This window comes from Oxyura jamaicensis, chromosome 5 (assembly GCF_011077185.1).
Source record: "Oxyura jamaicensis isolate SHBP4307 breed ruddy duck chromosome 5, BPBGC_Ojam_1.0, whole genome shotgun sequence".
Classification (NCBI taxonomy): Eukaryota; Metazoa; Chordata; class Aves; order Anseriformes; family Anatidae; genus Oxyura; species Oxyura jamaicensis.
In genome coordinates this window covers 24,192,838-24,216,880 of record NC_048897.1, presented here as the reverse complement: position 1 = coordinate 24,216,880, position 24,043 = coordinate 24,192,838, and the positions used below count along the sequence as shown (strand labels likewise).

At 38.9% G+C, this 24,043-nt stretch overlaps 1 protein-coding gene across 1 annotated transcript in view; it reads right to left on the bottom strand.

Annotated features, from left to right (window-relative positions):
- SLC25A21 (solute carrier family 25 member 21) overlaps positions 1–24,043 on the bottom strand; it is a 257,460-nt gene extending 233,417 nt beyond the window's left edge. Inside the window, exon 1 of the mRNA XM_035326974.1 lies at positions 23,516–24,043. Coding sequence (XP_035182865.1) covers positions 23,516–23,582 — 67 coding nt within the window. The 5' untranslated portion in view covers positions 23,583–24,043. The remainder of the gene's footprint in view (positions 1–23,515) is intronic.

Here is a 24,043-nt window from a genome sequence, read left to right as displayed (position 1 = left end):
AAAAAAAAAAAAAAAAAAAAAAAAACATGGGTGGGGAGGTGGGGAGGCAGGCCCTAGGCCAGCTTCTGGACTATAAGCACTTTTATTTGCATTTTAAAAAACAAAACCTGTCGCTCAACAGGAGCAGGGAAGATGGGCTTGGGCCAAAGCCTGTTTACAATTCCACTGCAGCTGACAGATGTTCTCTGAATGAGGGAAATGCCTGCTCGTGCACTAAAGGTCTCCCTAACGAATGTGGCCGTGAATGGGAATCTTCCTACTGAGTTCATGTAAGTGCTGCATCAAACCAAGCTGCCTGGTGATTGAGTGGCTGCTGTTCCTAGAATCTCAGTTCCTATACGAGCTATTAACACAAATGGACTCCCCCATATTGATGCATCCATAGCAAAAGTTAGGTTTGGGTCCTTGAGTAAATGGTCCTTGAGTAAATGGAGTTTTTGCTTCAAACCTGTGAGCTAGTTATTAACAGACCTCTGCATGTAGGTTGATGTTCCTTTAAGGGGTAATTTAAGTACTTCAGGTAGTGAATGTTGCTTAAAAAATGGTTAACCACAGAGTATTGGTTAAAACGTGCAAATGTCTAGGAAATCCAGGAGCATTTGGCACTATCTGTCAGCCAACAGAAGATACTGACGTAATGTTTTGAGTTCCCAATGACTGATATATGAAGCAGTAGAGAGACTCAAGGCGCATGCATCTTCCACTGTCTTAGGTATCTCTTTCTCTAACATACAAGCAGGAGGACTATTTTTAGACCCCAAAAATGAACCACTCAGAAACCAGGATATCCCCTATTCCCACACAGTCCAATTGAAAAAATACCATTCCCAAAGTCACTGGAATGCAAAATTGCAGACCACTGGCAGAAAAATAAAATAAAATAAAATCATAATTAAAAAATCTTGAAACAAGGGACATTTACTGCTTAAACTGAAGCATATTAAGCAGATGACATCAGTCTTGGAGCCTTAACCCTGAAATTGAAGTAGTCATTATCAGCCTGCAAAAGTGTCCCACAAAAACTCAGTGTTCAGTAACAGGTGGGTCTTCAGTTCTACTCTTCTGCACAGAACTTGCAGGAGTGGGCATTTATTCTGGTCTCAGCTACCCTCCCTTCCACTGTGCCCCTGACACATGCTGTGACACTGTCTGGGTCTGAAACTGCTGCCTTGAGGCTAAAACCACAAAGAATATGCTACGAAATGCTGAATGCTATTTGTACCTACATAAAGTGCTCCACCTCATTTGAGTAATCGACACTGTATTAAGCAGGATTCCCAAATGACACATTCACAGACATGATGGTCTGAGGTCCCTAGAAAGAGCCAATACCCCAAGCATCCACCTGAGGAGCAGTACTGGGAAATGCCAAGCAGAGGGAGAGCACTCCCTGTCACTATCAGACACCCAAATTCTCTGCAGGTGTAAGATGCCTCTTTCTAGCCAGTATTTTCAACCTGCAGCCTCATCCTGGAATTAGATGTATTACCATTTGTGACTCCTTTTGAAAAAGCAATGATGGCAATTTTACCTGCAACCAAACAAGTAAACAAATTAATTAAACTGAGTAATAGCATCAAGGCAAGGGAAACTGTTTCCTTGTCTGCCTCTAACAAAAGGGAATTAAACCTGCCTTTATCAGCTCCCAAGAGACTGCCCTAAATGCCAATTTACAACAGAATAACTGTGGAAGGTAAACTTATTCATTCCCTCCTGTTCAAACCAGTATATTTTGTGAAATTAAAGATCCACTGGATCAAAGGCTATTCACTCTGGCCTAGTAGAAGAGGCACTCTGGGAGGCAGGAAGTCAGGATTACAGTCTCAGCTCTGAATTTAACATTTAAATTGAAACCTCCTTCCTTGCTAGTAGGCTCCACAGGCATGCACACCACCTCGCCCAGCCCCTAAATGTTTTGTGGAAAGGTGTTCAATGCAGAGGGCTGAGAGCATGAGCTGTTCCCCATAGCAGCTCAACGTGGGCACCCTGCTCCCCCAAGAGCAGCACGTAACACCAGCGTGAGTTTTTACAGCGGAGGAGCTGAACCCAAGTCTCTTGCATCATGGTCAGGCAATCTAACGCTGGTGGGAACTGTCTTTCTCCCCCACAATGGTTTACACAAAGGCTGATCTGATGAAGCTGCTCTAAACAACTGCTGAATGGAGCCCTGCAGAGAAGGATGCCTACACTGTTGATCACAATACAGCTTGGACACGAGTAAGTCTACAAACTGAGTGTTTATGCCAAGAAAATCAGATTTTGAAAACAGAGCTCTAAATAAAAAGAGAAGTGAAAGAACTTTTCAGAATCCAAAAGTGAGGCACGTAGCCCACAAAATTTAAGTCCTAGAGGACTGTAGCCCTTAGACTGTTTTGGGAACGTTGACATTTAGCCAAAGGGTTCTGGTTTTCTGGTGTGTTGTGTTTTTTTTTGTTGTTTTTTTTTTTTTTTGGTTTGTTTTTTGGTTGGTTGTGTTTTTTGTTTGTTTAGTTATTATTTATTATTTATTTTATTCCCCCCCTCCAGTACATGTGTATTCGTCACATCCAGGCATGTAAGTGTTAAAAGCAATGGGAAAACAATAGGAGGTTAAAGTATGCAATGCAATAAGAATGTTTAGCATGCCCTGACACTCCAATTCCACCCCTCTCCCCTTTTCAGGCATCTAATTGTTTGCTTTTCCTCCTACATACAATAATGAAGTGAACTACAATCAAAGTGTGATGACAAATGGTCCCAGGGTTTGCATTCTTTGGAATATATTGGCATTTGTAAACCAAAAGATAGATGTAATCAACCACCCTCATACAAGGGAAGGATCTGGAAGAATATGTTGGCAAAATCTTCAAACCACATTAAGGACTAATTTGAAAGTGTGTTTGAAAGAAAGAAAGCAATGCATCTAATACCAGTTTATTTGTGTAACAACAACTAAAAACTGAACTTGCTAGATATATTTTGAAAGATGGAAACAATTAAAATACATTAGTGATCTAAACAGGCACAGTATTTTAAATAAAAGCATTTTAAACAATCAAGGTTATGCATATCCACATTTTGTTGACTAATCCTCACCTTCCCTTGATCTGCTAATATTCAATACTTAGATTACATGGAAACATTGCATTTGTTCTCACAACAGAAATGCACAACAGCGAAATCTATATATTTGCCTATGGAAAGAATGGTATATTGCTATATGGGAAAATCCACATCAGCTGCAAGATGGCAATTGTTCTGTCTCTAACATTAAAACCTTCAACTCCTCTATTCAAAAGGCAATATCATAATCCAAATACAGAATGCCCAGGCCACAGTACATCATTGTAACCAGTGAATGAGCTGCTCACTTAACTACTAAATCAAAGTGGACAGAGTGTGCTGAGACAACATGTTACTAACAAAGAGGAAGATGTGAACAACACCTTCCCCAGAAGGGATGAGGACTCAGGATGGGAGCAGGTTTAGCAAAGGGACAAATCATAGGACATTATTTAAAATAATGTTAAGTATGTAATACATGAGTTCAAACAAAATTAAATATCAACATAACCTGCACAGTTTACAGGCATATTTTAAAAACAGTACTTCAGACTTCTTGACGCTGACAATCTCTCGTTCAAAAGATCAAGTCATGCCAAAGCCTAAGTATGAATTATTAAAAACAAAACAAAACAAAACAAAACAAAACAAAACAAAGAGTCACCTTTAGATACTTGCTTTTGGCCTGCTACAGTCCTACCAGCCATCGCAGGCATATTCAAGCTTCAGAAAATACTGGCATATGTCTTCATAACATGATACTTCCCATCATTTTTTTTTGCATGCTTTGATGAGAAGCAAAATTGTTAGCATTTGTAAGCATCATCATTAGAATACATTAGCACAGAGTGAAATGAACAGTTCATGCCCATGAGCTACTGTTTCTAATCTTCTGAAAACTTAGACATCACTACACTGGTTATGGTTGCTGCTAGTCTTGCTGATTGTACATACAGCAAAAAAATGACTACAGCAAAGGCAGATACAGAGTAGGGATTTCCTAACTGATTTTTGATCTCATTTCACGTGAGGCATGGTACCGACAGCTACCTGTGGTGGGAAGTTACTTTTAATTACATAAGTTACATCAATATTTTAAGAGGTCAAGTTGATTAATACTTTTTTTTTTTTTTTTTTTTTTAAGTGACTATAATCAGTATGTATCATTCACTGTTGTAGAAACTCAAGGAAAAATACCTGTATATCAGAATTCTCAAATAAGGAACAGACATTTGCAGCTAATACACAAGAGCTTAAAACAGAAAACAAAAATAGAGTCAATGCATTCATAGAGAGCTTGAATTTTAGGAACAAAACAGTGGTAAGTACCCCATGAAACAGCTTTGGCATTCATTTAAAAAGTTTAAATGGTAAAACACTGAAGACAAAGAACAATAATCTACTTTATAATAACTCTAAAAATAATCATTGAGACAAATAGATTTCATACATACAAGTAGTACTATCACAAAGTTTTCTGTATTATTTATGTTTTAATAGTGATACACCTTGTTCCACATGGTTTGGAGCCAGTATCCTGAAATTCCTACTTCAGAGAAATAGAAATTAAAGTAGTGAAATAGGAGTTAGACAGGCAGAGAATCAGGACTAGAAGGTATGAATTATGTCACCTTTTAAATTTCATTTTTTTAAGGAACAAACTGCAGACAAATCTCCAGTGTTAAATACAATCACAGCCATTGAAGAAACAGATAGTACCTGTGGAACACAAATGTAAAACAAATACTTGGCCCTTCTTCCAACTCCATCTCACATATTTTTATGTGAAGCTTTTTCAAATGCCTTAAGTGTCACAGGCTTCACTCATGGGATAAAATAGGTAAATTCTAATAAAAATACAAACTCTACCACATATTTATAAAGGGTTATGATCTTAAAACTACCACTGTCAATTAGTTTCAAGACTAATAAAGAACTAAAAATGTATATACCAATGACATACAGTAAATTATATTTTCATACTATATGAGACTTCATATTTCCAAAAATATTTATTTCTACTCATGATGTAATAGGTGTTCAAAGTTACACAGTTGCCACTGAATTCTCCTAATAGCTGTGTCTGAGTCGCTAGGACATAGCAGCTTATTATAGCAGCTTATTAACAGATGCTTTGTTTTGCTTGCTTAATTAAAAAAAAAAAAAAAAAAAAAAAAAAGGTACAGTGAAACCATTCAACTGTAAAGTAGTTAATGAATATGGAAGGGCTACACGTTAAGGAGGAAAAATTGAAGGTTAAAAAGAAAAAAAAAAGAAAAAAAAAAAAACATTGTAGAATAACAGAGACATCTGTCATCTACGAAGGTCTGTTAGTAAGAGATTTGAAAAACATTTGCTTATATAGTCAACCTCCTAATATGAAAACAAGAAAGCTGAGACACAAGTAATCAGTGGCGCTTAGCTCTTCAGACTTCAGTGTGCAAGAAGACACTGTGCAAGGTGTGGGTATCTGAGACCTCAGTGGGACTTGGGGTGGGCACCACATCCACAGGTGCAGGACCACCAAGGTCAGCATCTGGCTGCTTTCCAGCTGCAAGGCCCAAGTTCCAGATGTTCAGATGCACTGCTCTGGTTCCACCAAGAACACATTTAAACTATCAGTCTTCCAAACACAGAATTGGGTTCTTATTCAAGCCAATGGGTTTGTGCCCAGACACATTTAACCCCCTAGTGACAATGCTTTTCTGAAAAGAATATTATAGTTTCCATGAGTGTTTATAAAACTTTCGTAATGCTATATAAGTTTGTAACTTCCGGACTATGAACAGCTCAAAATCCAAGCTCTTCCATTTCAGCTGGAACTAACAAAGGCAATACTTTATGTGAAATGAAATTATTCTCAATGTAAATATTTTTCACTTAAGTGTTGTTTTTTTTTAATAGAACTTTTCAGTTGATACCACACTTCCCTGCAGCACATACAGACTGATCTTTAACTACTTGGTGTAGCTTGTTTTCAATACTTCTGTCATATGATGGACATAGTTATCTTCCTATAGAAAAACTTGCAGATAGCAAAGCCCTCTGCACAGTTTGGCTTCTTCTTCCACACATGAACTCAGAAAACAACACAGCAGCCTGAGAGTCTGAAGAGACGAAGTTGAACCACAGTCGTCTGCGATTTGCTTTTGTCTTGACGCAAGACAGCGAAGAAGCACAACACTGCCATCTCCACCTTAAATGCTGAAGTACAAGTATCAAACACAAAAAGATTACAGAATACTGCAAACAAGAACATAAGTAAAGGCTTCTAAAGATTTATGAGCAAATTAAGAAAAATACTGTTCGGCAGAAAAATAAAGTTTAACAAACCAGGATAATGTACTAGAAAGACATTAAAATCAGTGGCCTCAGAGCCGAAAGGGGATACAGCAAGTGAGGTGAAAATGTAAATTCCCTCACACTTCCAACATCACCCCCTGCCCTCAGGTGACCAACATCAGAAAGACAAGACATTTTTGATAGTGTTTCTATGCCTTGGTTTATCTGTCAATGTTCCAGATTAACACAAACTCCGGTGATGGGTTTTTCTAGTGGCCGGCTCGTGCTGGGAAACAAGACCAGCAACTTGATTGCCAGAGCTGCAACTCACTGTTTTTTTTCCACACTACAGTCAAGCAGGTTATACAAAGTGCAATACGAAGGCCAAAATCCATTCCTCAGACCCTAAACTCAATTCAGGACTCATACATGTTCATCAGTGCACCAGTACTACAAAGAAGAGTTTCTTAAACTCTTTCCTAAAAAGCAGAGTGAAACCTTCTTTCCCTCTTAATCCACACACAAAGCTGAGCAAAGTCCTTTTTTCCTGGCATGGATTATTTGAATACGCATTTTCCTTTAATGGTATTTGTTAAGGGTTCAGGTTACCTGAGAAGCAGGTCCTACGAGTGTATATATGGAAGGTGACAAACAGCTTCATTAGCTGCCACAATAGAGCAAGTTAAATTGCTGATATCTGTTAAGCTTTGGGTGACATTCAGAAGCTGAAGCATTCTTGGCACTCACTGCAGCCTGATAAAGCAAGTAAGCAACCGAATGAGCCAGCTGATACCAAAACCCCTACCTCCTCTTCCTCCACTGCCTGGGTATCCCTGCCAGCTCCCCCAGTTCAGGCAAACAAACTAACAGAGAACTAAACCAATTAGGTTTGTCACCTAAGCCCCTTGGATCGGTTCCCTAAAAGGGCTGAGCATCATTTCAAAGACATTTTCTAACACAATAAGAACAAGCACAGATAAATAGCACCACCTCTTTCCTTTATAGGTCAATGGGGAACCTTGCAACAGAAAAGGGTGGACATGGTCGACTTAAATGTACCCTGAGTTTGTGCTGATTTTAACCTAGATAGTGACAAAATCCACTGGGATGAAAGAAATGATTTTTTATTTTTTATTTTTTTAAAAAAGTACAATGAGATTCTCATTATAGGTAGCACTTTGCTAATGTGAGAAACAGGGCTCTCCCAGGCAACATCATCTCTAACAGAAACATGTGAGTTGTAAAGGAAAATAACAATGGAAAAAATCTCAAATACCAAACTGACAAGCACCCTTTCTCATGCTGGAAGTTTGCAAACTATTGGCATAAAATAAGATAGACTCTTAGCTGATACATGGGGCTAAACCAACCAAGGAGCCAAGTGAGACAAACTTCCAGAAAGTTCTATGCACACAAGAGACATGGAATGTTCATTTTTATCTTTCCATGGATCATGCTTAGTAAATAGGGAACAAGAGGCTGCCTATTAAGTTTGAGGACTTTATTGTTGTAGGCAGGAATCGAGTGGATGTATTTACTGGCTACAACAGGTAGGAAAAAAGCTGAGGGCCTCCATTTATTTACCTAGTTTGTCTGTAGATAGGAAAAAATAATATTTAAATTATACCCGAGAGGAGAAACTTTGGGGGAGATTCCTGACAGAAAATGTTTTCCCCACTAGCAGGTTTGATACCACCAGGGTTCTGGCAAGAACATGTAAGAAAACAAAGCACAAATTGCATACATTCAGAGCATGCTGCCATTTAGGTCCTGCTTGGCACGGGACATACGTTAGAAAAATACCTCAGACATCTGATGTTCTACATATGATGTTTTGATCTGGGAAAAAGAGTTTCAGAAAAACCTAGAGATGCTGAGCAGAAGCTAAGCAAAACCCAAATGGAACTCTGATTGAATGGAAACAGTGCAAACATCTCTGCCAGGTCTGTCAGACCACTGCCAACATCCATCCTGCAACAAATGAGGGAGAAATACAAATACGCCCTGGACACTCGAGAACGGAAGGAAACTTGTGCTTGATCCAGGCCCAGAAGATGGAGCTCAGCCTTCAACTCAAAGCTAACTGAAGGTGACCAATAGATATGGGATGGAAATCTCAATAGAAAGCAGGAGAAATTGACTGGGTCCCAACAACTGGTTCCCTACAACTGGAGGAATAACTAAGCTGTCCAGAGAAGCTGCTAAGGCAAATATTGACAGTTCTCTTATCTAACAGTTTCAAAGTGTAACACAGGAAGTCAAGATGGAACAGCAATGTGATTAGATAACTGAGTGTAAATAGGTTCAGACAGAGAAGACTGCTTCAGTCTTATCACACTTACTAAATAACACTCCTGAATTTATTGTACTGTCCATGAGCCCACAAGTAACCCTGTTCCTCACTCAGCAAGACAACCGTGTACAGACTGAATAAAAATCAGAGAGAAAACATCTCCAGATATGCACCCCAGATCCTTTGGTAAAAGGGCAATGGAGCCATGTCCAAAAATATGACAACATCCATGTGACTTTATATATGTAGCTTGGTGAATGGAAAATCAAACACTTTTTTTTTCATTCAAGTTTGAGAATAAAAGTTCTAGAAGAGAATGGGAAATAAAGTATATTAAAAATGTTGCATTCAAGAAAAGGCTCCAAAAATATGAGGCCAGAGCTGTGGCATACTGGCATTACCCAAACAGCGAGAGCAAGCAATGGGTTATTGTGTGTCACAGATGCCTGTGCCAGCAGTACATCAGAATTGATCTCCTCTTTTCCTGCAGTAAAGGTTTACATTTTTTGGATGGAAAATGTGCTTTTATATACAACTATTACTACTTTTCCAAAAGAGATTTATGGTGCTCTTCAGTGCATCACACAGCTCTTTTTACTGAGCACAATACAGCTGATCCAACAGTACCTGATGATGGGCTGCACATTTTAGAAGTGCGATACTTTTAAAATTTATTATTAAATGACAGTAAATTTTCCAATGTTTTAGCTTAATGCCCAAATGCAAGTAGGGATATCAATTAAAGTTTTGTACAGGACTTCAGAGAGATAAGTTAATAGATTGTATCAAATTTACAATTCCCTAATTTTTTTCATACCAATAGCATTTGTAGTAATTAGAATCTGTAACTTAGGTGAGATGGGAACTTTGGGGGTCAGTTGGTCTGACCCCTTCTCAAAGGCAGATCAGCTCTAAAATCCAGACTGATTCAAGCTCTGTCCAGTCCATTAATTATTCTTCCTGTATTTCATAACATTGTGAAGACAAGCTTTCAGCTCACTGACGGATTATATATTGTTCATCCTTAATTGCTATGATTAGTCTGCATTTTGTGATAGTTTATCACACACACACATACACACAAAATAAATAATAAAAAAAATCTTTAGTGGTAAAATTTAGATCTTGGAATTCAGAATTAGTCAACTTTATTTAAAAATCCTCCATTAGCAAAGTAAAACTTTCAACTAAAGCAAACATGCATACCTTGGTATAAAGTGATAATTTTTCCAGTTTAAAACTTTTTTATTGTTCTATAAGCAGCATGTGACGATCTTTTGAAGGTTTTGCTTAAAACTAAGGCAAAATATTTTTTTCCAATATCATTATAGATTGTCTTTGATATCTTTTTTTTTTTTTTTTAATCAGTTGATGTTTTTTCATCAAACAAAACTTCCAGACTCTCTGGGATAGGAGCCCTTTATCAGTCATTCCTACCAGATAGAAGCATACTTTGCCAGCCCCATTCTATTCCTGCAGATTTGTGATTACAAATAATGCCTGTCATAGTGAAATACTTGATATCTGCCTCTAGGCATCCAGTTTTAGCCACTCGAATTGGAAAGTTTCATTTTAAAGTTATTTGCCTACATACTTCTGGGATATCAGCCTAGGCACTGCAAACTTAGAAGGTCACTGCCTGGCTGCAGCAGGACACTTCAGAGCACCCAAGCCTGCAGTCAGTGTGAAAATTCATCAGCAGTTCAGTCCTGTACACATCCTGGGAGCTGGTGAACAGATGGACAAGCTGGACACCAAAGAAGGCCTTGTGCAGATCTAATACAGATCAAAAGAAATACCAGGGAAATAGTAACTTCCATTGATTTCAAAGGAATTTAGAATCTGATCAGTCAATAGTTTAGTTACCTGCATACCCTTAGAACTGAGGAGTGCCAGTTCCCCTGAAAGTACACATGAAAAGTTAATGCATCAGGGCCCAGAAAGCAGGACAGTTATGTCTGAGGTTTTCCTCGGCTTAAAAAAATTAAGTCCATCATTTCATTTTTCAGAGGACTTCACACACCACCAGAGCCACTGCATATACAGCTACCCTCCTGCTGAGCGTGCACCACCATGTAAAAATGACAAGACTAAAAGACCATCAAAAGAGCAAGAATGAACCCAGTTCTGCAGCCCAGTAAAAAAGACTCAGGGAAAGAATGACTTTCTTGGTTCCTCGGTTTCCTGGGCTACAGGGTAAGCCAAGGAGGGTCCCAAGTCTTTCCCTGGTCTCATGAATCTCCCAGGTCTGTTCTGAATTGTTCCACAAGCCGCAGGCGCCCAATTTTTGCTTAGGCAGAGTGCAGGCAGTCTAAATCTTGCCCTTAGTCAAAACTATTTATATTACAAACCTGAATACTGAAGGGTTTACAAAACAATTAGCAAACATAAATATAAAATATGTTCAAGTTTTACAAACAGTTCAACTATAATACAAAATGCAATACAATGATTTATTCCTCTGTCTGAATTTAATTTCCTAACTATAGAGTTTGTAGTCAAAATAAAGACAAAGTAAGCTATCCTTATTCCAGTTGAACTAAATACGGTTCCAGCCATACTAATGTCCCCCTGAAAAGGGGATTTATTAAACAAAGCTGACCCTCCCATCAGAGTTTTTCAGTTCTTCACAGGTTTTGCAATGAAGTTTCTAGGTGCAGTTACAAACATGAATTAAAATGTAGGAAACAAGGATTAAGACTGAACAGAAAAAGACAGTTTAAGACTGAGCTTGCAACAATTGATATACCATCTCTGCTTGACTGCAGTGTTTCTCCCTGAAGGATGCTACCCTCATTCTGTGCACAGAATACACATGGCTCAGTCCAAACAGCAGAGTAGCATGCTGTCTTTAGGGTCCCCTCCATTCTTAAAAACAGTTGGAAGATGCATAGATAAGGACACAAAGCACTACAAGCAAGAAAACAAAACAAAAGAAAAGACAGTTAAGACAGTTATTTTCATCTCCTCCCTCCAGGATTATGTCCCATTTCTCTACAAGTTGCACAAGACATTCACAGAACTTCAGTGAACATGTCTAATTTACTTGCAGGTGCCCATCTTGAGGAACCATGATTCCTACAAATCTCTGTACACCACCTAAAGTCTTCAGTGAAAATACTCAAGTAGAATAAAAAGATTCAGGCATAATCAATAGTCAAATGTACATGTAAGTGACAGCACATTAAATGAGAAGATAATCAGAAATTAAATAGAACAGCCATTATTCATTCTATTTATTGAACAAAGTATAGACTGATATGGAGAAAAATGAAAGGGCTATCATATAATGAAAGGTGGGATCATAATACACAAGCACAGGAGTTGTTGCCCAAGTTATTCAACTTAATTCCAATCATTGACTCTGCAAGACCAAGCAAATGACTAGTTCGTTTTTGAAGTTTAGGGCAAGTCTAAACTGATCAATGTTCTTCTAATGCCTTTAAAGAACATTTCTGAATGTAGAAAATCTATTTGTGGACAATATATAACCAAGACGCTGTAAAACTAGTTTATCCAGAAAATGTTTAGAAGTTCATTCTACGCTGCCCCTTATCTTTGTTCCAAGAATTTTGACAAGTGACATTTTTAGTGGATGTTTAAGGACCACCCGCTCCAATTTTATTGCCACTTCTTGCTTTTCAAAAGTCTGCACAAGATAGTTGTGTTTGTATAAACTTTAATTTTACATCATTTTATTTTTCACCATTGATTTCCCGAAATACTTTTGCTTGTGATCCTGCTGTTTATTCTTTAGCTGCCAGAAATATTTGAATTCCAGGTAAGCACAATCTTACAGAGGAAATGATACCAAAAAGTTCAAATACATGGTAAATTATACATTTTACAGGTTTTCCAAATCAATAAACAAAGCTTGAATTCTTATGCCTACTGATACAGAAAAGAAGTTCTGTCTATATACCACTTCAAAAATGGGTAATATTTTCTTTTAGTTCATGTGTGAAATATCAGATGCCATCCTGTTTTTTATGCAAAACACTTGGTTTTCATTGATTTTTAGAGGAATGTTTGCTATTATTTTCCAGAGTTAGAAGCTAAAGCCCAAATCTTGATTCAGGAAGAAGAAGATAAACAAAATAATACTTGCTTACAGTAATGGCATCACATGGGTACCAACATACCTTCAGTAGGCTTTAATTAGACCCATGCTGTGCAAAACAGCTATTGCCTGTGCCTATCTGTACTCACCTACCAGCAATGACAAGACAGAATGAAACTTCATTTTTCAGGAACAGGATGAGGTCTCCTCCTTCCACTCCCTTTGTGAAGTAGACGTACGGCTTTTATGCCAGTGTTCACCCCAAATCCACTCTTACTAGAAAGAAGAGCCTCCAAGTACTGCAAGATTTTATTTTTATTTTTTCCAGGAGAGGACTACTCCAGTTCCAACCCAGCAGACCTCAATGAGAACAGTGAAAAATGCTGCATCTGCTGCCTGAGTTTAACAAGACACACTCAGTACAAAACAGATTTCCAGCTCTGCTGACTACATCCACCATCTTAATCAACCCAAATGACTGAAAACAATAAAAAAGGCTGCCCCATAGAACTGTTCACATGGAATCTGGGCAAAAGGTATTTGCAGTCCAAGTGCTAAGCATCCAATTAATGGTTTAGTGCAACCTTTGCATCAGGCGACAGAGAAGAGTAGATTTTGGCAGTAAAGTAGTAATTAGGAAGAAAAATATTCAGCAGTGGCAAGAATAGCTATACATCTATTAGTACAATACTTCAGTTATTACTACAAAGGGCAGAATTCCAGCAGCTTAGTAACTTGTTTATCTAACCAAATGCATTAACAGCAAGTGTTGCCTATAAACTTCAAAAGACGGAAGAGACTTATTTTTATCTGTCAGTCAATATATTTTCAACAGGCCAATTTTGATAATTATGACTTGATGAAATATTGAAGAGGTTTTTTTCCAAAATGTTGTACAGCGTAACTTCTGGAACCATCATAGCCACCTACACCATGACACTAATTGTGTAGGTGGCTATGATACAGGTGGATAGAAACTACAGCTGGATAGAAACTATTCCTTAGCCATTCAAAACCTGAAAGCAGCATAGCAGAAAGTAGCATACTAGCTACTGTTATGTGCTATTATAACGTAAAATCAGAAGACTGCACAAGCTCTACTGCAGTCTTTAACAAGCTATGGTGGAAGGTATAAATGACATGGTAAATTTATATTTGAATTCAAGGAACTTTAAAAAAAGTCTGTTTCCCATTTAGCTCTCCAACCAGAAACAATATTTTCATTTGTAAATATGCTGTTTCATAATCAGACATTTTGTGTTTTTGAGGGTGCCCTGAAATAAAATCTACTGAACTCTAATAACTTATTTTAAAAATAAAATAGTATCTTTTCAACATAAATCATTCAATACTTTATGCACCCCTCCACAGTCTAACGTATAAGGAAAGATTTTAAGGAAAATTTAATCTAGTGTCCAAATATAACTTTACTTTAAACATGAGGTCATCTAAACATCTGTCTCCAATATATCCCTAGGGATTTAAATCAAAAGTCTGCTAAACATGTACAATCATTTTGAAAATAAATAACAGAACAAATTTAGTCTTGATTATGATTATCATGCTTTTTAAAAGGAAACATTTATTCTAATAAGAAAAGTCTGAACTAATTTAAACTTTATGGACATTAATCTAGACGAGTTTCATTCTCTAAATAAGACATTTTTTTCCATTTAGTCTAGTCTCTAACAATATTCATTGTTTAATATTTGCAGAAAGACAGCCCATATGCTTTCTTCCTTTCCTTTAGAAATGTCTAATCAATAATGCTATATTTCTTCTTTTATTAAGAAGTATAATTTTGTAGAAAGGAGAAAACCTTGCTGACAAATCAGAAAAAGGGGTTGATTTGTTTCTTTTTTGACATCTAGGATATCCATCATCACACTTTACACTATGGAAGAATATGCCAGATAAAATGTAATGCATCTTGATAGATATTTTCTTTTTTGTTTAGGAAAAAAAAAAAAAAAAAAAAAAGCAGAAGCTGTTTTAAGCAAAGACGATCTTAGTAACCACCTAGCATTCCAGGTTTGCTACTTAAACTTTTTTACTAACAAGTACAATGAGTAAATCTGCCATGGCTCCCCTGGTTAATTCAGCAGCCCTAACCCCATTCCAAATCCCAATCCCATTTTGGAGAAGAGAATGGAGCAGTCTTTCATAAAAAACAATACTACCTGGAATTAATTGCTTTGGCTCTGTAGCCAAAGACCATGAAATGAGAGTGAAGACCAGGACTCTGAGGACTCTCGGAGCTCCCAGGTTCTTCCAAAATTCTTTTCCTCTCCAGATACTCCCAATTGCTTTATGTTCTGATGGGGAACTCTTCTTGAAGAGAAGCTGTTCCAAGGGTGAACTAGAACATCTAGGAGAAACAGACGCTAACTAGAATATGATCACAGAAGCTTAAAAAGAGTAGTGGATGCAGAGTTTAGAATGTGAAGCATGAACAACGCAACCATTCTTGTTCGCACTATCATGCATGTTCGACAACACTAGGGATGGGGGGCGGGGGGGAGGCAGCTGTTAACAGTGTAGTTTAATGACTGAAAAGCTGATCTAAAGGGCAACTACTCCCATGTTTCCTTTCCTATTTATTTTATGGGTTGGGATCAACCGCTGTATAGGTTCTCAACAAACTTCAGACCCTCTCAAATATAGCAGTATTCTCCCATCAGGAAATCACTACTATAAGTAGTTCAGCCTTAGGTGTTCCAGCTGTTAGTGATATTATATTTAAAATGCAATGAGTCCTCAGGACAAGACTTGCTGCAGGAAAAAATGACAGGTGCTTTTCATGCAACTATTTACCTTTCAACTTCCACAACAAAAGCAGTTGATGTGAACTACAGAACCTGAGTACAGAAACTATTTTGTAATGACTTAAGTTTAACATTTTTCTTGTACAAATGATAATTAAGCATCAAAGAGTGAGAGCTTCTGATTATAAGACCCACTACAAAGCCAGCCAACTATCAGAATCACACATTTTCATCTCTGGTTGAAGCAGAACAGACATAAGGCTTTCTCTGACCAAGAGGCAGCTACAGGAAAATACTTAGAGGTATTTCTATAATGGAAGCAATGTCGGTTCTCCCAGTCCATTGCATGATTGACTTCCAAGACTTCCAGATTCTAGCAGTCACATTACCATCTGAGGTTTTGTTTGTTTTTTACCTCCTAATCATCTTCACTTCTTTCAGCACTTTTAATTCATACCAAGCTTAATCATGGTATTTAGGTCAGTCTGAGGCATTTAGGTTAATAAGAAAACAAAATTTCAGAGTGAATTTTCACAGTCAGGCCAGCAGCCACTGATGAGTTCTTCCAGTTTCAGTGGTATGATTTTGTGGGTCTTATACTGTTGTGCTAGTTTGAAATAGAAATGTAACTAGCATAAGAATGGATGCTTGCAAGCATAAGGACATTGAAGGGAATATCACAGAAACTGAGGTACAGTTAAGGGAAAACTTCTAATATCACTTAATGGGCAAAAATCCCTACACAGAAATAATCACAATCAGTTTTCATTTTCCTTTCTAGAATGTTTCAACAGAACCACATATGTTGCTATCAAAGGGCACACTTTAGAATTGTATCCTTATTCCATGTGGTATGACAATTTTATTTGGAAATGAATGTGAATATTGGTCACTAAGCACAACTGATGAAAAAACAAATGCAGTGATGAAAAATATTTTTTACCCCAATATAATCTTTGCCACAAATGTATCAACTTCTCAGAACTGCTTTTGCAGACAATGGATTCTTTTACCTATAAACATTAAAACAGACATCATAATTTAATTATGATGTCATAATATCATATGTCATAATATCATAATGTTTTCACAGTTTAATTATGATAGCATAAATAATTTAACCTACATATTTGGTTTTACATACATAATACATACTATTGTATAATACTCTAACTTGGAAATCTGACTAATTTGTCCAACACTGTTTGCAATAAAATATTCTGAGTTCGTTCTAAAACAAAAACAAAAAAAAACAACAACAAAAAAAACATATCTGCAAGTTTTTATGCTTTGCTGTAGGTCACATTCCTATTAATACTTGAAAGAAATTAGCGTATGCTTACAGCACGAATTATCATCCAAATTCCCATGTCCTAATCTTCTCACCTGCAACAGCTTCAATGTCATTTCTCATTCATCTGCCACACATTGCGCATTTTATTGTAGTCTTACACTGCCACCTTGTGGGTAACAGAGCACATAATTATGGATCACCATTACTCTAAGTTTTGGGGCTTTGTGTGTTTTTTTGTTTGTTTTGATTTATTTTTTGGAGAAAAAGAACTCATAGTAGAAGATAGTAGAAAATACATAACCTTTCTCAAAACCCTCAGGCTATCTTAATGATAAATGTCTATTGCACAGCCATTTTGTACTTAGTATGTTTTGTCACCATTGACTAGCATGCCGACTACTTACTTTCCCCAGATTTTCTCTTGGAACAAAGACAGAATGGTACCGATGAGTTCTGGCTGCAGGATGCTTCCATTTACTTTCCTTTTATCCACTCAAACCAACAGTGAAACAAAGCAACACTAGCTTAGTTTGAAAATTAATCCCCATGTACAAAAAATAAGTTTGTTATGAGCAATTCCTGGGTCCACAGACCAAAAAAAAAAAAAAAAAAAAAAAAAAAAGTAAAATAGTAAAATAGTAATATTAATTTCAAGGTCCAGCTTCCACAGCAAGTAATAAGCATACAGCAGGTGTCAAGACAAAAGTTATGAAGTCTTACAGCTTTTTAGTTTTCATCACAGTTGTATAAACATGTACTTAAAAATTACATCTTCATATCTTAATCCCCATACAAAACCTATTAAATTTTAAAAACGCATAGCTAGAAAAACATTCAGGAATTCCAGGAAGGATTTTCATAGCTTCTTAAGGCACCACTTTGAACTGATCCAACAAAATCAGTTCACCCAACACACAACATATATTGGTTTTCATTTGTTCTATTTAAACTATCTTGCAAGGATATTGTTCCTTCAAACTACTTAACTGTCTGAAAATTGATAGGATTTTTCAGCATAGTGAATGAAAGCCCATGAGGATTTCTTAAGTTATCACTAAAATTAAACAAGGTTTTCTGAAGCAACCCCACAACACCTTTAAATAAGGAAGATGCACACAAAGCAAATGGTCCAATCTGTCTTTCAGATTCAGGGGTGAATTTTCAGTATCATTTGTGGGCAGAAAGCCAGAGGCTCAGAAGTTGAAAATGTTACTTACAGAATTAAATAATGTTTGATATGTTACAGAATTAAATAATGTTTGATATGCTGCAGTGGATGCAAAGTAACTGCAATTGCTTCACTTCCTGGCATTCAGCATACTTTCAGCTAGCTGCTCCGTGCACTGGTTTGCTGCACATAGGTATGTTCTCATTGGATAAAAAAACAGGGAAAATGAGACTTTTTTCAAGTGACCAAGAAACAGCAGTTAGCAATTCAGCCATACAGCCTTTACAACAAGCATCAGTTTCTGTGAGCTTCCACGGCGGCAGTTCCTTATTCCTGGGATCCGCTGAAGTCCCAGACTGGCCTGAACACCACACTCCCTCCCTGAACTGCTCAATGCTGAAAGCAGTGGGGGTTTCACAGACTTTGCAAAGACTTTCACATTTTCTTTTCAGAATGTTTTGTAAAACACATTGTGGGGGGATGGCTGTCTTCCATCTCTTACCTTCCTGACTATTCCTAGAATAGAAACTTCCAGGTTTCTAAGAGGATACTTGAGGAAATTCAGGGTACTTGCTACCTGAGCCTAGCCGATAAGGTAGCCTAGCCGAGAAAATCAGCTTTACTAGTGCATTGTTTGGAAATAATTTAGCTTGTAAGATGTTTCTTTGAAACTAGTACTATTTGACTGCTTCCCACCCTTAGTTTGTTAATACAAACAGTTTTTGTTAATGTCCAAAATGCCAGTTCAGTACAAGTGGTGAAAGACAATGAACACATACTGTGGTCTCAGATATTTCAGTCTTAAGAGACTTCAGAAACAGAAATGTTTGAGCACTTTAAAACATTATGGTTTCACATCAAGATATTTAATAGGTTTAGCTATAAACTTAGATAGTTGAAACTACAGCTGAGCATTAAGTGATTATTTTAAATACCATGTGAATGCCAATAGTCTTCCTTAAAAGCAAGAAAAAAGCAGCTAGGAAAACACTGAACAGTTACCCTAACTTTAGTTTCCACAAAAATGTCAGCAAAATAATCAAATTAGTTGAACACCTTGGGGAAAAAGAAGAAAAATAAAATAAAATAAAATAAAATAAAATAAAATAAAATAAAATAAAAAATAAATAAATAAAAGAAGAATAAAATAATAATAATAAAGAATTAGCTGATTTTCCAGCTGTTTGAAAGTGTTTCCTGTACAACTATTACTTAAGTTGTTTCACAGCTTATGCTGGCTGGCATACCTTGCAGTGATTTTTGTCTGCCTAATGCCTCTAGTGATAGGAGGACCAAACACTGCTTTTAATATTATATTTGCATCCAAAACTCTTACTCAGATGATTGGCTTTCCTGCTTATAGATCTGGTTCAAAGGAGTTGCTGCAATCCAGGATAATCAACTTTGTCTACTCCTGAAATAAAACACCTCTCAAAAGAAAAGGTTTGGACTTTCAAAGGGGCTTAAAAGAATTAGACTACCAAATCCTATTAGATTTCAATGCAGCTGGAAACCTAACTCTTTCCAAAAAAATCAAAGCCAAGAGGTCTAGACAGGCAGAAATCCTGTTGTTTCATGAGAATAAGGAGAATGAGAAAAAAATACCAGCTCCAGTTATTTTTACACAGCAAGTAAATGCTTTTCTTTAAAAAGCAACCAACTTCATTTTATACCGACTTTTGCATAGTCATCTTGCAGTAACAGGAAGCCAATAGCTCGTGATAATTTATTACATGGAATTAGCAAAAGAAACATGCTGAGTTACAGAAAATAAAATTAAAATTAAAATTAAAAAAAAAAAAAAAAAGTACTTAAAGATCCGGTCAATATTACAGATTTGACAGACCTGTTATCTTTGTATTTATCACCTATTACATACAATAAATAAATCTTTAAACATTTTAACTTCAAAATTAAAGATGTTTATCTTATTTCTTTGAAAGTATATGGGAGCAAAAGAAGTGAACATAAAACCTCATTCATATTTACTTTCTATTTATGTTACCTATGGTTTTAGCTAATTGTTTCCTTCTGCAGCCTTTATTATTATTATTAAATACACACCTATACCAAGCAGCAGCATCCTATAACCTTCCAGGTAACCAGATTCAGTTACTTCACTCAGCCAGGGTTCATATGTGCAGTTGTTTAAGATGACATTTGCACTTCATCATTCAAACTGACTCAAGGGACAGTTCCTAGTATGTCATGGCAAATCTACGCAGGTATCACACCATGTAACTTGCAGTATTCAATTCCTCTTTCTCTGGAAAGAAATTTTCATTAAGTTTGCATGCAACACTACTTTATTTATTTAATTTCTGCCTTTTCCATGAAAAAAACAATGCTTTTCTGATCCTTATGAATTAGAAAAATGATTCTTCTGTGACTTTAACCCTTCATTGACTCGACTGCTGAAATAGCCTTTAGGTTTCCTAGATATATAGCAATCCTGCAGTTACAGATTCCTAAATTCTTCTTTTCGCAGTGAGACTTACAGTTTAAAGATTTTGTTTTGTTTAATTTTTGCTGTACATGCCACACATGCCTCAGTGTACTAATTAACCACTAGAGAAAAGGAGCATGCCATCAGCTCACTGTACTGGAAGGGACCAAACTTAAAAATAAAGGGCCCCAGTTCCATTTCACTCAAACCACTATTTATTACTGCAATCATACACCAAGGCAAGCAAACAAAATCAAGTATTTTCAGTTATGATATTGACCTCCACTCAGGAATCTGAAAGATGGGAGCAAACTGAAATGCCAACAGGAAAAAATATGCCAAGTCTAAGACTTCGTACTTGAGACTGAGTTCACCCTCAGGAAGCAGAGCTTTCAACTTGATATGAAGTCAAGCTGTGAACCACCCAGAAGGTTATGTCCCCCTGCCATGGACATGAAGTAGGCCTGAGATCCCATCACGCCTGAGGTCTACTGTTCAGTAATATTAGAGCACCACTCAAGTTTATCTTTAACTTAGAAATGCCTCAGTCAGCCAACAGTATGTTTAAACCTTTTCCTTTTCAACACTGAATACTTTCATTTCTCCTTACTTCAGCATGCTAGTATCTTCTATTTTATCAGTCTTGTTGACTAGGGGTCATGCTTGATTTCTTTTTCCCCTTCCCCTCTCTTTATTAAGTACATGAACAAGTCCCGTCATCTTCCATAAAGCTTCAAAAATCCCCTTCTTCCTGTTCTGACAGCTTAGGCTTATCTGTAATCATTTTCCACTCGACCTAGCAGAATCACATCTTATCAGATCCTTTTGCATCAGACACGCAGATGCTAAATAATGTCTCATTTTACCTATGCAGACCATATTTCTGACCCTTCATTACACCCACTCTGCTGTACAATTCATTCCCTGACTACCTGACTTCTTTCCTATCACTGTTTTGACTAAGACACCAAATTATGGCACCTTTCTTACAGCTTCCTACCCTCCTTTTTTTCTGAACTGTGTGAGCTATGATTATCAGAACTTCTTAAAAATATATTAATCAATTCACCATCATATACATTTTTTGTTGTTGTTTCCTGCTAAATACCGCTCTGTGGTACAGTCTAAGCTATCTGTGACATTCACACAAAGCTAGTAAACATGTCAAAAGCCCTATAAGAACCCTATGTTCTTCTGCAAAGGCAGCCAAAAGCAATGTAAAGTGTCTAAAAGCAATATTGGAAAACTAAGTTCAGGCAACCAAATTCCTTACAAGGCTGAAATACTAAGTACACTCTCAGCAGCTCATGCCATCCAGCATTTCATTTCTGCTTTCACCTTCTCCATTGTGGACCTACACATCTGAAATGTAACCATTGGCCTGAAGACCTCAAAGCTATGGCCTTCTTCATCTGCCTTATCTTTAAATCACAAAGTACACCACCAAGGCTCTAAGCATGTGCCAAGAAAGTTAATTTTCAAGTTTAATGCACTTCCCTCCAATACCTTGAAACCCTCAGTTTGAGCCATAGGCTTACCAATCCCTCAGACATGATGTTATTGTTAAGATGTAAGGAACAGTCCTTGTTTATTTCAAAACCAATGAGTAGAGATCTCTGGACAGATTTAAGGTTAGTGATAGAGTTAAGACACCTGCCTGACTGGAGACTAAGCAAAAGGATGCAAGCACCTTAACAGCACATCTCTGGATTAGATTCAATAGGCTTTCCTTATTATACTTAAATAAATAAATAAAATATGTTAGGTGCAGATTAGTTGTCTCCTTGAAAGGAGAATGCTGTCACTTTAGCATTTAAGCCTACCAGGTAAGTGCAAGCAGTTTTCATCCTCTCTGTTCCCTACATCACCCTCAAACACACTTCTGTTTTCCAATTCTAGTCCTTCTGTAGGACTCTGCCTTCATCTCAGTGACAATTTTTCTTTCCGGTATGTTAGACAAAGTGCCTGTACCTCTGTGAACAAAGAACAGTGCCTGTAAAGAAAGCAGGCTGCCTTCAGAGGATAGACAGATACTGGGTTAGATCAGTCTGAATCAGTAACGTACAGACCCTCAGCTATGGGCAGAGAAATTTGTCATCTTGCAAAACATCTGCTGGCAAAACATCTTGGTATCTCTCCAGATATGAAGGGACTTTAAGGGGCTGGTGCAGATTAAAACTTTCCTTTCTCTTCTAAGGGAAGAGGGGAATGGTACTGAGCCGAACCTAAAAATGCTTTAGGATTTTTAGAGCTATGTAAATCCAGTATGCTGGCAGGGCCCAGACAGCAGACCTCTCTGCTTCTGCTGTGATGCCTCTCCGTGCCAAAGCAGAGGACTGAAAACAAAGGCTATGCAGAGTCAGGAGCACACTGATGAAGCACACAACTGTGTGTTGGGGGCAGGAGCCCACAGGAGTGGGTTTAGTGGGAGCCAGGGAATTAGAGGGAAGGGAGCGCTCGCTCATGTGTTAACCAGAGTGTTACATAAAGCACGGCTGCCCTCCTTCACATAAAACACGACACGGCAAAACAGCACCGTGACACCAAAAGAGACACCAAAGAACAATTAAAATCACACTGCATAGCTGAAATGCCAACGGGATTTACAAACATACTCTGCAACAGCGAGCCGTTGTGCAAACACTGCCTGCGCTGTAGGCTCACGTCAATATTTTAGGTTGCTTCTTACTTAGGGGAAACAAGAAACTGAACCACCAGCGCTGCCCCTGGGCACGGACAGACAGAAGTACGTGGTTTCGACACGCGTGGCTTGCAGCCTACGGGGGAACCCCCCACCGGAGTTCGTGGGGGGCTACCGGAGGCTGCTGCGGTTTAACGGGACTCGCCCGCCGGCCTTATCGCCCGAGGGGCCGCGGGGTGTGCTCCGGGGCGATACACCGAGCCCCGGGAGATGCCCGCCCCCGGGCAGGGGGGGCCGGCACACTCGCAGGAGTCGCAGCAGCGGCCCCGCAGCGCTGCCCCCCTGCCCCGGGACCCCCGGGGCCGCCCGCCGTGGGAGGAGCCGCCGCCGAGCGGGGCCGGTCCCCGCCGTTCCTTCGCCTGAGGGGAGCAACGGGACGGCGGCAGCGGCCTCGCCTCAGCCCGCGGGGCGCCGGTGCGGGGCGGGAAGAGCTGAGGGCCCGCGGGGGGGAAGCGGCCACTTACCCGCCGAGCCTCCGGCGGCGATTTGGTGAGAGGCCTCCTGAAGAAAGCCCGCGGGCTGCCGAGCCATGCTGAGCCGCGGGGCGGGCACGGGTGGCCGGAGAGAGGCTGCCGAGCCGGGGCCGAGATGGCGCGGGGCGGGAGGGGGCAGAGCCGGGGGGAGGCGGGGGCCGCCGTTATCGCCAGGGGGGGCCGCGGTTATCGGCGGGGGGACCGCGGCGGGGTAGGGCAGGGCCAAGCCCCGCGCTGCGGCCTTCTGCAGCCCGCGGGCAGAGGAGGGCAGGATTGGGCTCGCAGCTCCTGCTGGTGGCGGCTGGGATCGGGCTCTCCACCCGCTGCCAGCCCGGACGGAGAGCGGGGCAGCAGGCGCCGGTATCCCCCGTGCTGGGGACGGCGCTCGTGTCCTGTCAGGGGACTGAGGGGGAAGGCCTGTCACCACACACTTTGGGCTTTCGCTCCCCCTCTGGGGCTTTATAGCACACGCTTCTTGCTGTCCTGCTCTCCACACGGAGAACGCCCACAAATTCCCCC